At 42.5% G+C, this 14,056-nt stretch overlaps 1 protein-coding gene across 3 annotated transcripts in view; it reads right to left on the reverse strand.

Moving 5' to 3' along the window:
- The window catches only part of PLXNC1 (plexin C1), a 173,040-nt gene that overhangs the window by 58,521 nt on the left and 100,463 nt on the right, over positions 1–14,056 (reverse strand). For 2 of the 3 annotated variants that reach the window (XM_037846051.1, XM_037846050.1), the window contains exons 18-21: positions 11,843–11,881; positions 11,474–11,598; positions 10,683–10,881; positions 6,062–6,208 (exon numbers count right to left, since the gene is read on the reverse strand). In XM_037846051.1, the coding sequence (XP_037701979.1) occupies positions 6,062–6,208; positions 10,683–10,881; positions 11,474–11,598; positions 11,843–11,881 (510 nt within the window). The remainder of the gene's footprint in view (positions 1–6,061; positions 6,209–10,682; positions 10,882–11,473; positions 11,599–11,842; positions 11,882–14,056) is intronic. The other variant, XM_037846052.1, reaches the window with a different exon arrangement.

Below are 14,056 nucleotides of genomic sequence, written 5' to 3' on the forward strand. Positions count from 1 at the left end.
GCTGTGTTCCAATAAAACTTTACTTATAAAAATAGTCACTGGGCCACGGTTGCTCACCGACCCCAGCTCTAGATGACAGTAACTTCAAATGGAAGGCTGACTTTGATCATGCCAGGAAAGACAAATCTAGAAGACACTTTCATCTCCACCATGATTTGCTACGAAAGTTACCATTCTCTGACCGGTACAAATATAAATAAGGATCCTTAAACAATGATATAGTACAGTCTCTTGTGAGCCATAAGAAGAAAATTAAATACATTTGCATTTAGGTAACTAAAGTATTTTCTTAATTCCAAGGCTATGGTTGTGTGAAAAGGGTATGTAGAGGGAAGTCATTTGAAGCACCCACTTAATGTTAATTTTTCACTTTCCACTGCTTGCTGTCAACTAAGGAATGATTTATCTAAAATGATTATAAAAAATGGTTTTACGTCTTTGATGGGGAAGCTCAGAACAGTAACCATGAAGTTAGTTATGGTTTCGGTATTACTGCAAGTCATAATGGAAATGATTTGCACTATGGCAGAGAGGAAAAGAGGGGGAAAAAGCTCAAGAATTGTTAATTAACTTCACTGTTTCTCCACAAATGTTAGGAGTATTAAAAACAAGATTGCTGAAGTGCAAACATCAGGATTTAATGAACAATGGGATGTAATTGAAGTAACAGAGAATGACTTAATCGGGACAGTGGGTTGTTTAATTATGGGGATAATGGATCTTCTGAAAGGACAAACTAAATGGAACAGAAGGAGCCAAGAAGTGGTAGGAAGAGGACCGTGCTAAAGGAAGCATATAGATGAGAAACTCTCGCTAGAGATAGCTTGGACTCTGGTATATACGAAATATTTTATTAAACATGATTATCCCCAAAAGGTAACTACTGGAGATAAAGACAGACTGGCATAAACCTTCAATAAATCATAATGGAAGTATTAAAATTTCTGCAGGCATGTATCAGTGCTTTTTCAAGAATTTCTAATAATCTTAAAGACTTTCTTATAGATATGAGAACGAGAGCAATAATATGTTTGTCGGAACGCTGTTTCCCAGGGTGCCAGGATGCTATCTCTCAGATTCAGCAGATTGGCAGACTCATTTCCTGGGTTTAAGAGTTCAAAAAACCATTTCTCGCTTAACTTTGACTACAAGTCGAACTTCTCTTGCTAATTCAGCACGCTTGCTACGAGTTATTGGGTTTTCTCATCTCTTGCTGAAAATGAAGTAAATGTCCCTCCTCCCATGTGGTACACTTCCCTGGGACTGAAATCCTCAAACCATCACTCGCTCCTCAAAAGTCTCAGGCAATGTGTTCTGAAATCGTTTTCTTGACAGAGCACAAGCTGAGCGAGGGCATGGGATTCACCACCAGTAAAAGCGAATGTATTTAAAAGTTTTCAGTAGTGGAAAACACATGGCAGAGCAATAGGTTTCTTTCCTTTTCTACCTTTCAAATCTGAACTCCTGGCTGTTATAGGAAGACTAGGGTCCTGTGTATTTACCAACCCTCCCCTGATGCTAACGTTAGGAAGGAAGCTAATGTCAGGGCATTTTGCCTTATTGTTGCCTCACTGAACACCTGTCTGTATGCTTTGATAGAGGATGCTGGCTTCTTTTGGTACTAGAAAACATGGGACCGTATGGGGCTTTGCTTAAACTTGAGGAAACACAGGAATTTTCCTTCCAGGATGCAAAGAACAAGAATTACTTCCCATAGCCTATTCATTAATATAATGATTTCATGTAGAGGAAACCAGCAGTGTGTCTTTATGTTCTAGATATACATGCTAATCTTAGAGGTGTGAAACCTAACTTTTAGGTTGTTATATGAGGTGCTGTGTTTGTGAACATTTAGCCAAACAGGAGTTTGGGGGCCTTTTTTTTGAACTTGTTCCTGCCACGGTAACACACTCTGCCATTTCAAGTTGCTCTTGATTTTTCACTGACTTTTCTTTCCTTGAAAAAATTACCTACACATACACACACACACACAGAGAGAGAGAGAGAGAGAGAGAGAGGAGAGAGAGAGAGAGAGAGAGAGAGAGAGAGAGAGAGAGAGAGAGGAGAGAGAGAGAGACACCCTATTTGTTCCAGTTTGTTTACCACACCTTGGTTTTTAATTACATAAACCACCTCTTCAGGCAAATTTAGAAAATCAAGACTTAAAACCACTGGGTGTATATGCCTGGGGGTGGGGGGTGGGGAGAGGAGTGAGAAAGATGGGGAGGGAGAAGGGAGGAAGGAAGAAAATTAGAAATATGATGGTTAAAGCTGGAGGAACTTGCCTGAAAGGAAATGAAAAGCCTTAAATTTTTTATATTGACCTTCTGCTAACAATTTGTCACACAAGCACAGATTGGATCACATGCCTTCTCTAGAGCTTCTAGTATAACCATCCATGAAAGGGATGTTGGGACAGGTCCAATAAAAGGCATTAAAAGTCATTTTTAAAGGCAAGGCCTCCAGAAACAACTGGTCTACCCCTTTTCCTTTTTCAACTCTATCTACCAGCAAATCTATATTGAAAAAAGATGATTTATGTGGATTTCTGATACCATAATTTTCTGTTAGCCTATTTCCTCCGGGGCTATAAGAAAAAAAAATTGAGTCAGCATGAATTTCAACATCAAGTAACATTTTGATGATGAGTTGAGTGTTAACAAATCAGAAACACATGGTCTTAATTGAATGTGAAATAAATAATGTTTCAAAATGAAAGGGGGAAAAAGTATTCTGAAGTAAAACATTCAAAAGAACCCAAACCTCAAAAGTTGCTTCCCTAATCAGATGCTGGCCTCTTCCCCAGGCCCAATCCCAGATCTCCTTTCCTCTCCTGCCTTGGGTCAATGTTTTCACAAAACTGAAATACTGCTGGATTCCCCTAACCTACATCCACTTGCAAATATTTCTCTTTGGGGATTTTTGGTGCTTCTAAAATATTTCAGTCAATGCACAAACATCTTCTAGGTTAGGACCAAAGCCTCTTGTCTGAAGACAAATCCTGAATTGTCCGGATTCAGATAGGAGAGTCAATACACCCTCAAGGTTTCATCTTTTGTTTTCCAAGATGTCCAGTAACATTTTCCATGCTGGATGCCCATTAGAATTAGCTGGAAGGTTTAAAGAAATAGACCCCATGCATGGGCTCCATCCTCAGAGATTCTGATTAGCCGGTCCTGAGGGAAGAGCCAGGCATTGGCATGTCTCGATCTGCATTTATAACAAGTGTCAAGTGAGATCTGAATTAAATGTGATAAGCTTTACCTAGCACTCATATGCCAGACAATGTTCTAAGTGCTTTATGTAGTATCGACTATCTTAATCCTCACTATACCCCAACAGGCAGGTGCCATTATCATCATCTCCATCTTACAGATGAGGAGACTGAGGCACAGAGAGGTTTAGAAACTTGCCCAATGTCACGTAGCCAGGAAGTGACAGAGGCAGGATTCAACCCTGCCCAGCTCCTGAGTCCACATTCTTAACCACTATGCACAGAGGTCTCAAAGTGTGCCTGCCCCCAGAAAGCCTCTTTTGTTGTTGCTCAAATGTGGCCTCTCTCTTTAAGCCAACTCTGCATATAAACTCACTACACACCCCCCTACATGGGACATAATTCCCAGGGGAGTAAGTCTCCCCAGCAACGTGGGACATGACTCCCAGGGTAAGCCTGGTCTTGGCATCATGGTATTAAAAACTCCTTCTGGACCAAAAAGGGGAAAAGAAAATCAACAAAATAAAGTTTCAGTGGCTGAGAGATTTCAAAGATAGTCAAGAGGTCATTCTGGAGGTTACTCTTATGCAAGCTTTAGCCAGATTTTGTAAACTACCACAGTATGCCAAACCCCAACCAACAGTATTCCTGAAAACCCTAGGGAGTGCACTGGGCTCAATCTGCATCTTTATAAAAGTTTTTCTTAGTAAGTTTATTTTTTCAGAAAGTTAAGGCCTCCAGATTGACCCCATGCCAGATAAGCCCTGAAACCCAGAGGTACCAGTCTCTCCAAGAGTTTCATTCCTGCAGCACCCCTTTCCAGCATGAAGTAGTTAAAATGGTCATTGCCCAGATATCTCTGAAGATTGAGAGAAAGATCAAATGAGAGGGAGGGGGTGTAACTGAGAAATTAGGATTTAACAAATGACTGTGACTACTAGCTCATTATACAGATTTATTTTTTAGTGTCTAATGCTGTAGAATAGCCAGAAGGAAATACCTGATGTAGAACTGTAATCTAGTAGCCCTGATCTTTGATAATGATTGTATAATTATATAGCCAAAAAAAAAAAAAAAAAAAAAAAGGCAGTTGCTTGTGTATGTATGGATCTACTTCTGGGTGTTCTGTTCTGTTCCACTGATCTATATATCTATCTGACAATATCACACTGTCTTAGTTAACCTGCCTCTATTGAAAGTCTCCAAATTCAGTAGAGTGCAATAATAGTGATCAATAAGATGGAGGGAGAAGGGTATGGGATGTGTGGGGTCTTCTTTTTTCTTTTTATCTCTTTTTCTGGAGAAATGCATATGTTCTAAAAATGATCATGGTGATGAATACACAGATATGTGATGAAACTGTGAACCACTGATTGTATACTTGGGCTGGATTGTATGGTATGTGAATATATCTAAATAAAATTATGCTAAAAAAATAAAGTGTGGTGCCTGGACCAGCATCATCAGCATCATCAGGGAGCTTGTTAGAAATGCAAATTCTTGGGCCGCGCCCCAGACCTCCTGAATTAGAAACTCCAAGGGCGGTGCCCAGCGATCAGTGTTTAACAAGCTCCCGGGGTGATTCTGATGCATGCTCAAGTTTGAGACGCCCTGCACCATGCCGCGCTGCCCCTCACCTGCAGATGGGTGTATGGAAACCAGAACACTGAGAAATGGGGACTTCGAGCTCAACTCTCCGCCTCTTAGATGGCAGCGGAGTGTGGCGCCGTCTTCAACGGAGGGCTGAGCTACGTCTGGCAGTGACCGAGGACTTGAAACAGCTGATCTATGGAATAATTCTCCCACCAGAGGACCTAACCATAACACGAGTCACAGAGACGTGGTGCCTTCTTCAATTAGGGAATGAATTCTTCCAGGATGAGACCACAGCAGTTGCCAACCAGAGCGAAGCCACAGGAGGCTCAGCTCCCTTAATGAGTAATACCAAAACCCCACTGTAAGTTTTTCCCTCCTTCTCCACTAAAGAGACTGTGAAAAAGCCTAGAGTCTGCACAGAACTAAAGATCTTGCAGCTGGAAGTGATATCTCTTCATTGTCAACCAAAACACTGCAATCTCTTCCCCAAGTTTGTATTAATAGAAAAGCATAGGAATTTCAGTAGTTCTAGAGATAGTTCCATGCTTGGCTCCCTGTCTAAAATTCCTGAATGGGCCATACATTGATGTCTCTTTCTTTAGGAAGGATAGTGGGTGGGTGGGGGTTGGCTGAAAGAAGTTCTTAAATGGGTGAAACCTTCCAGCAGCTAGGCAAACTCCTGTAATGATTTACAGCGTTCTTCTAAAAATATCTATGAGATCACAGTACATTAAGTGCATGACACCAAACATTTGTAACTAATCCATGAAAATAAAGTAAGGGCGTTGTGTTGCATGAGGAACACAGTTGAATTTGTCTTGTGTTATCGTTCTAAAATAAGACGGCCTCAATTTGGTTGAAATATATCTTCGCACATTGTCTTCCAGTGCAGAGCCATTTGAGAAATTCTGATTGCAATTATAAGTGCTGAATAGGGAGTACTTTGCATTTCCTTTGACGATGCTGAAAGCTATAAGCAATCCTGGTATTAAAATCTTTGGAAATTGATGAGTACCTTAGGCATCATTACAATACTCCCCCCGCCCAAATACAAGTAATTAAAATCTATTATGTGAACATGTGTTAATATTTCATCAACTATTGTTTTTAATTAACTAAACATATAAGAGGGCTTGTACAAGTAGGAACACCACCATTACATTTTAAGTGATCCCCCCCAACCTACCCACCCCCTAATTCTCAGCCAGAAATATTTCTGAGTCTGGATGGAAAGCTTTAACACAAACATACCACAGTACTGAATTCCGGAACCTGCCACAGCAGCCAGTCTTCATTAAGGGTATACAGGGCTTTGCAAGTGATTACATCTACAGGACCCTTGTTTATTTTCTGGTTCAAAGTTGTCACCAGCAAATAGAACGACTCTCCAACAGTTTCCTTGGAAAAGACATAAAAGTGACAGCTTTTGGCTGAATCCACTGTACTTTCCAAAGAATTAAAGTTTCAGTTTACGGCAGTACCACAAGAGACAGGAGGCAGTGTTTTCTAACAATCAACAAGAAACTCCCAAGAAAATACATTTCACTCCACTTAATATTGGGAGCAAAACTCAGATGCATGGGACACTGCCTCCCCTCCCCAACATACACACATGTGCACCCCCAACACACATGCACACACATTACATTTATAGTCGACAGCAACATGGAGTGCACAAAGCAGTCCATAATTATCTTACATTTAAGCTTATATATGATGGGCTAATGTCCATCCGTTGGCTAACACCTATGAACAGTTAGGAGGATTGGAGGATTAACCTGTGTTTGCATTTCTATTTATTTAATTGCCTGCTTTAGCAAACTGAACGGAAGTGGCATTTTTAAAAATGCACAGCAATTACCCTTGGTAACAAGAATAAATGTGGGAACATTTGATACATTTGCCAAAGAGGATGCTTTTTGGTGTTAGTGTCTAATGAAGGAAGTGGCCTTCAGCTAAACAACGTGCCACTGTATCTCCTTGGCGTGTGCCAGGCCAGTGCCTGCACAGTCCCCAGACATGTCCTCCCCATGGTCCCACCCCTGCGCCTTTGCTAGGGCTGGTCCACAAACCAACCCCACCTCCTCTCCCTGGGCCACGGCCAACTCCATTTCCTTTAAGGCTCTTCCCAAATGCTCAGGCCCACCCTGCAGGCTTCTTATTCCAAACTTCTGATATGTGCACCAGACATGGGGGTGCGGGTGGGGATGGGGGTAGGGTGAGGGCCTGTTATTATTGAAATGCCTCAAATTCGTGCTCAAATGGACTCTGAGCAGCTCAAATGTAAGGCTTGTATGTTCTACTTCTGCTGCATCCTCCCAAGGCATGTAGCCTTGGGTCGACTACCAAGTGTTTGCTAAATAGTAAAACTTCTAATGATCAACAGACATTAAGCCAAATGCAGGGAAGAAGAGCTGGGGCCAGGAGCAGAAAGTCAAACTGTCTCAGTGATGAGGGAAGGCAGCCCCTCGGCTGGGGCTTGAAGGCCAGTTGACAACATCAAGCTTTACAGCCAACGTTCCTAACTTTGAAAGGAGGATTCCATTGGCTCTCTCACTTGCCTTCCCTCGAACAGATAAACTGAGGCCTCTTTTAAATGTCTGGGGACCCCACCCTGACCCCAGTCTACTTTTGTACTTACTGCAAGCACATTTGTCCTCCCGAGTCCTCAGGCTTCCTCTTGCCCCCTTCTCCCACCCCCTTCACTTCCCACTTTCCTCCATCTACTGGGCTCCCTTCAGCACTCCTTTCCCCTCTGCTGATACATCTTTGAGTCTCTTCCGTGTAGGACAGAAGTGGAATGTTCAAAAATTTCCAAAGGGGGAAACAGTTGGGCCTAGTGCATGACATTTTCATGAGAAACTTCCTTTATTTCATGGTTCACAATCTCGCAGACCTCTTCTCTTTCCCCTTGCCCGTGGGTAATCTCCTGACCACAAACCTGGGCCCCCCACTATTCTCTGCCAGTGCAGATCAGAGATGAGAGTGAGAGCCTTGTGGGGGAGGGGGCTGTGTGCGCCGACAGAAGTGGGCTCTCCTGGGCTGTGTGGGGGGACAGCTACTGCCTCAGTGACCCTATGCTAGCTCGACTGAGGTCAGCAGCGTCTCTTCTTACCCTGCTGCCCAGGCCTGGGATTCCAAACCTGGCTGATCATCTCCTGAATCCTTTGGGGCTGTCATAAAAAATTCAGATGTCTGGGCGCTACTTTAAACTTGCAGAACTGGAACTTCTGGTGATAGGGCTTGGACATAGGGGACTTTGATATGTGGTCTGCTTAGGGAACCATGGGACGATGAGGTTTCCTTGTCACCACTAACAAGATTCCCAGGTTAGTCATGTTAGCTGGGGGCAAGGGCCGCCCCCTGCCCCTTTCCCAGGGCTGGGCTTGGCATCTCCTGTGACCGGCAGACTCCATCTTCCCAGCACACAGCTCACTGCCCTGTATTGTTCCCACCTTCCCCTCCTGTCATGGGAACCAACTTTGGCCCTTTGTGGTCCTTCGCTCCATGAGACCAGACCTCTGGCCCTGAGTGAGTCGGAGGCTTTCAGGCCCGTGATTTCCCTCCATTCCTCAACCCTCCTCGCTGGGGCTCAGGGCACTCAAACCCAGGTGCGGTCACAGCCAGCGATGGGGTCTGGAGAAGTCACAGTCTATTCTGTGTGCCCCATTTCCCCTATGCAAGAGGGTCATAAGGTATTTACCTCAGAGGGCTAAGAGGTGGAGAGGAGAAAAGAGGAGCAAAGCTCTTAGCATGATGGCTGGCACATTCAATAAATGGCAGCCTTCAGTGAGTGGCAGTTAATACGATGATCCTTTGCCCAAAAAGTCTTGGGGGCTTAGAAGGGGAAGTTACCTGGAGGTCGCAGAGTTAGCGCCCCGCCTCCTCTATGCAAACATTCCTGGGGTAAGGCAGGAGGATGAGGGCTGTGGGGTCCCACACCCCCTTGGCACCTGGCTGAGGGAAGTCAGGCCCTCCTCATCAGAGGGGATTATTCCACTGAAAGTGAAAGTATCGCTGCCTGGCTTACCACCCTCCCCCACTTCCTCCTCCTCTGTGAGCTGTGCCACCCCCTCACCACCCGGGAGTGCTCGAGGCACTCCTGAATCAGCACTGCTAACTCTTGACCCAGAATCCTTTGTTCAAGGGGGCCTTTTGGTCTGGGGCCCAGATTTATGGAAGGCTTCACCTGTTTAGTGCCCAAGAGCAGCAAGAGCAAGGCGAGGGCCAGCCCTTGAGGGATCAGAGTAAGAATCGCAAGGTCCCAGTAGAAAGAGCCAGAAAGAAATTAACAACTAATGGCCGCACCCCTGCCTTGGGAGACAGAAAATGGACACCGATACTGAATGTGCTACGCCCAGAGACAGAGAGAGATGACTTTAGAATGTAAACCTGCTGGTGCTGACCAAGACTCCTAGTCCAGTGCTCTTTCTACTACCCCAGGGGTTACCACATAAGAATTACCTGGAGGAATGTATTAAAATATGGATTACTGGTCCCCACCCCTAAGCTTCTTATTCAGTGGGCCGTGGTGTGGCGGGAGTGGGCCTTTTAAGACCGAGACCCAGTTAACTGAGTTAGGATCTCAATACCTTTGTTTAGAAGTAGCAGTGGCCGATGCAACAATGGTGGGAAGCAAAAAATATTCGCCCCAGAAGTAACCACTCAACACCTCCCCAAAGCATGTGATGATTTATATCAAGTAAACAGAAAAGAAGGCAGATTTCATTAATCTTAATAAATGGGTATTGCCTTAGGAGAGAAAAGGTTTGGTAAAAAAAAAAAAAATGTTGTGCATCTACTTGTAAGATTGCATTAAACATTAAACTAAGCACAGTCTATTTAAAGTGCAGGTTTTGGACTTGAACTTAAGTAGCACTGTTAAAACCTATGGCAGGGCAGTGTATCTTATTCAAAGTTTAATTAGATTTCAGAACTAGCTACAAATACACAATCATGCAGTTTCTTTGGAATCTGGATGGCTGGTGAAATTAAAGAAGGGTAAGAACCCTCTGCACTAGGAGCCTCAGAGGGCTGAACGAAGACTGGGTTCAAGAGAACACCCTCACTTTCTTATTAATATTTTATAATAATAGCCAACATTTACGGAGTGCTTACTCAGTGCTAAACAACTGCATACATTTTCTCATCTGAACTTCAAAACAGCTCTAAAATCTTCTTCTTCCAATTCTACAGTTTATAAAAACCAAGGCTCAGAGATTTCAAGAAACCTGCTCCAACCTCTTAGGCAGTGGTAAAATCCAGATTTGAAGCAAGCAGGGGGCTTTGGGGCCCATGCTCTTTACCATTGGCATGTGCAGAAAGTTTGCACTGCAAAAGATTTTAAGATTCAATACGGTTACGACCGCTTTCATAAAGTAACTCCAACAAAGCAAACTCAAGGGGCTGGTGGCTTCTTTGGGGCCTTGCTTTAATGTGCCATGACTAGTTAGAACCGATTGTAATTGGCTTACAGAGTATTGGTAGGTAAATGGGTATTTCTAAAATGCTTCAGGGAACCTGAAAACTGTTTGTTCTCTTCAGTATTTCAAATATTCCCTCAACTCAGTACAGTTTCTTAAATGGGCCTACTGGGCTAAGGAGGTTAATTAATGTTAATGTGAGAGGGAGGGTTCATTTGAAAAGTCTTACCCAAAGAAATTCTAAACAAATTATATTTACATAGGCCAGGTAGAGTAAAAACCATTTTTATTTTTCCCTCCCTCAGCTCTCCACATGCACCCAGACTAAAAGCGGTTAAATGCTGACACCACGGAGCTCTTGGGACTTATCCTGGCAAAGAAATCCGCATCTGCTAAAAATAATCACCTATTGTCTTACCTCTGACACTGATGAAGGATGCGACACTTACCCGAAGAAATCCAGAAAGGCAGACGGACATCCAGTTGGTGAGGAGTTTTTCCACCACGGACTCTGTGCGTCTTAGCATGAGTTTCGGCTGCAGGTTACTGGATTGTTCCATCAAGTCCCTGGTCAGCACCTCCAGGATACTGGTCAAGTAGACCAGCTTGGTTTGCAGTGCAATAGTTAAGAAGGAGGCAAACAGACACCTGTTTAAAAATACAACCTCAGTCAGCCATCAGCGAGCTTGGCTGGACCCCGAGGGTAGTTTTCACAGACGCTCCCTGGGCAAAAGGGGTGCTAGTCTGTGGGCACTTTTTTACTTTCCTGTCCAGATTCCAACCGCCTCTATCCTCGAGCCATAAAAGCTACACGCCCATGATAAGTTCAGGACATTTTATACGTTTTTAGCACTTCAACTAGAGTAGTCACAAGAATTAATACTGTATCCTTCGTTAATTTTAAGGGTGTTTTTTAAACTAGAAAGTAACACTTCTGCTTTTTATTATGATTAAGGACATATGGCTTTTCTTGGTGTTGGGGCTTTTCAAGGTTTTTTTTTGGGGGGGGGTGAGGACTAGTGCTGTACGGGTCTGTGTGTTTCTAAAGTAGAATTTGTGTTGTGGTAGTGTGAACTGAAACGGAGATATCAGCCCTGCATAACCACCCAAACACACATCCTCTGGCTAGGGCAGGTTTGCAAGGCATGAAGTTAGGGGAGAGGTTTATAAATAAAATAAACGGCTCAAATTTATTTTCTCCACTTAAAGGCTTTCCAATTATAAAAGAATTAACTAATACCTGTCCTTTACTGAGAAGCTTTTCTGCTTTTCGAGAGTGTGGATGACAGTAACAAGGAAACTTTTATTACAAATCAGGGCATCCAGAGCTATGAGACTTTCATTCTTGTCATTGGCATCTCTGTTCTGGAAAAAAAAAATGCTATAATATAACACAACATAATATAATATATAAACTTAAAGCTAAAAAGTAGGTCCACAATGGGTTTTCCAAGACAATGAATTATATAGTTTGCTATTGAATTTATGATCCCCAAAAAACACACAACAAAAATTCAAAGCAGTAATAATGGAGATGATGATGATGAAGATGATAACACTATGACAGTCAGGCAGTCACTGGGCTAAAAATGAAAACTTATAGACTTACATGCATATCTTCGGTGAAGATGTGTGTGAAGCCACCTGACTGAGAGGAAGGAGACACTTTTATTATTCACAACATCCAAAGGAAATGAAGAGTGTATTTTTTGTAATAACACTGAAGTCCGTTTTAATAAAGTAGAGACACTACTTGCTAATCTGAAGACCCCGGGGGCTTATGCTTGCTGCATATCCTTTAATACATAATAAATAATTATTCAGCTCTCAAGAAACACCAATGAATTCTGAAAGCCTCTGAGAATAATTACCATTGTGTCAGTCCCACTTTTGTAGATGGAGCCTCAAAAGTTAAATAAGTGGTTGTCAAAGATGATGCAAATGTTCAGAATGCTCCTCAAGTGATTTGCCTTCTCAGGATACATACTGAATTATGTTGGTAAATTTTCAGAGGAGCCTTAGCTTAGTAGCGTATCCTGTCTCACCACTCAATGTGATTGGACAGATGGTAGAGTGGCGTGGCTAGAAGCATAGACTCTGGAGCCAAGCTACTTGGGTTCCCGTCCTGGCTTTATCACATACTGGACACATGACTTTGGACCTCTCTGGGCTTTACTTTCCTCATGTGTAAAATGGGGTTAACATTGGTGCCCACTTACAGGCTTGTGAAATTAAAATGAAAGAGCGCATACTAAGTGCTCTATGTTAGCTACGATTATTGTTTCTAACCCGAATTTATGGCAAACAGACCATAATGTTATCGTTCCACTAGTTTCCAAAAAATATTTTTACGTGCTCTGCCATGCAGCTCCTAAATATAAAACTTCTAAACTTGAGTTTTCTTTTTTAATATATCATAAACCTTATTAGAATTACATGATTAAATTTAAAAAGTGTGCTGAATAACAGTTAAAATGCATCAACAGAGCGAAAGTAGAAACTCAAACATGCAGATTTTTCCTTTTTTGGTAATAATCGAAACTTTGAGCTTTCAATCTTATTAACGTAAATTTCTTCTGAAGGGAATTTTTGCTTCATAGTTTCAAATTTGTTAGCACAAGCATAATTTGGTCATACTCTCCCCTAGCAATAAGCAGAAAAGCAGACCCTGCAGACTAGAATGCATTTCAACTGCATTGTCCATAATATAACATGTTCCCTTGTCCTTTATATCTTTTCTTAGTTATTATAAATTTGATTTTCACTTAGGTCTTCTTGGTAGGGTTCTGACAAACTTATGCTTGTTTTTCCTGGGTTTTCTCCTTTAACGAACCCTTCTGACTTCAATTTTCATGTCTTTACCAGTTGCTTTATAAGATTACACATAACCCTGAATTAAATCATTTGGCCTCTTGCAACTCTCTCATCTCCCAAAATAATGCAGCATCTTCCCTGTGATTTTTTTGTTTAAACATTCAACTTGCAACAGTGTTCCTTTACATTCATCACTTTATCTTGCTTCTGATCACTGAATTTAGAAGACGGGAAAATTTCTTTTCAGGCCACGCATTCCTCTATTCAGCACTCAAGGGCAATCATTAACTGTAAAAGCCCACACAGCACTCATGGTGATGGCAGAAATCTCCATTATTTTATTGCTATTAAATTCTTAATGGGGATCTCAGATAGCTCAGAAATAGGGCTCATGATGCAACCTTTGCAAGGAACTTGTGCAGTCATCCTGACTCAGGGAGTTGAACTCTCCTCCCCAGCTGATGTTTTGCCATTGAAATGATGAGGTGGCAAATGGCAAATCTTGGTGCCTGGTATATTTGGAGGATAAGTTGAGAAGAGGAAGAAGAAGAAGAAAAAAACACTTCACAAGTGCAAAAGACTAAGTCTTATTTATAGCCTTCTTGATTTACGGTAAGAAGGTTTTGGCAAAAAATTATGGTGGCTGTTTTATGGAGGTTTCCCAACCTCCAGACACAGCATTACATATCATGGTGTCCGCTTCTAGAATTACAGAGAAGCTGGGAACTGCTTACGGCATGTGTCTGGTGTCTGAACTCTAGGCTTCTGACCAAGGGTGGCTGAGAAGCTTCTGGTAAGGTGATACAAGCCCTCCTTTGGCCTGGAGATATTTCTGGCCTTTTTGCTTAGAAGTCCAGATTTAAATACAATAATCGGTGTGGATGTGTTCCAGAGGTTGGGCCTCTCTGTGGTCACCAGTTCTGGACCTAAAGGGCATTATGGCCGAGCTGGGGAATTGGGACATGGAGATGACAATGTGGAGGATGAGTGTACCTGGCCAAAGACTTGG

Source organism: Choloepus didactylus, chromosome 8 (genome assembly GCF_015220235.1).
Source record: "Choloepus didactylus isolate mChoDid1 chromosome 8, mChoDid1.pri, whole genome shotgun sequence".
NCBI lineage: Eukaryota > Metazoa > Chordata > Mammalia > Pilosa > Megalonychidae > Choloepus > Choloepus didactylus.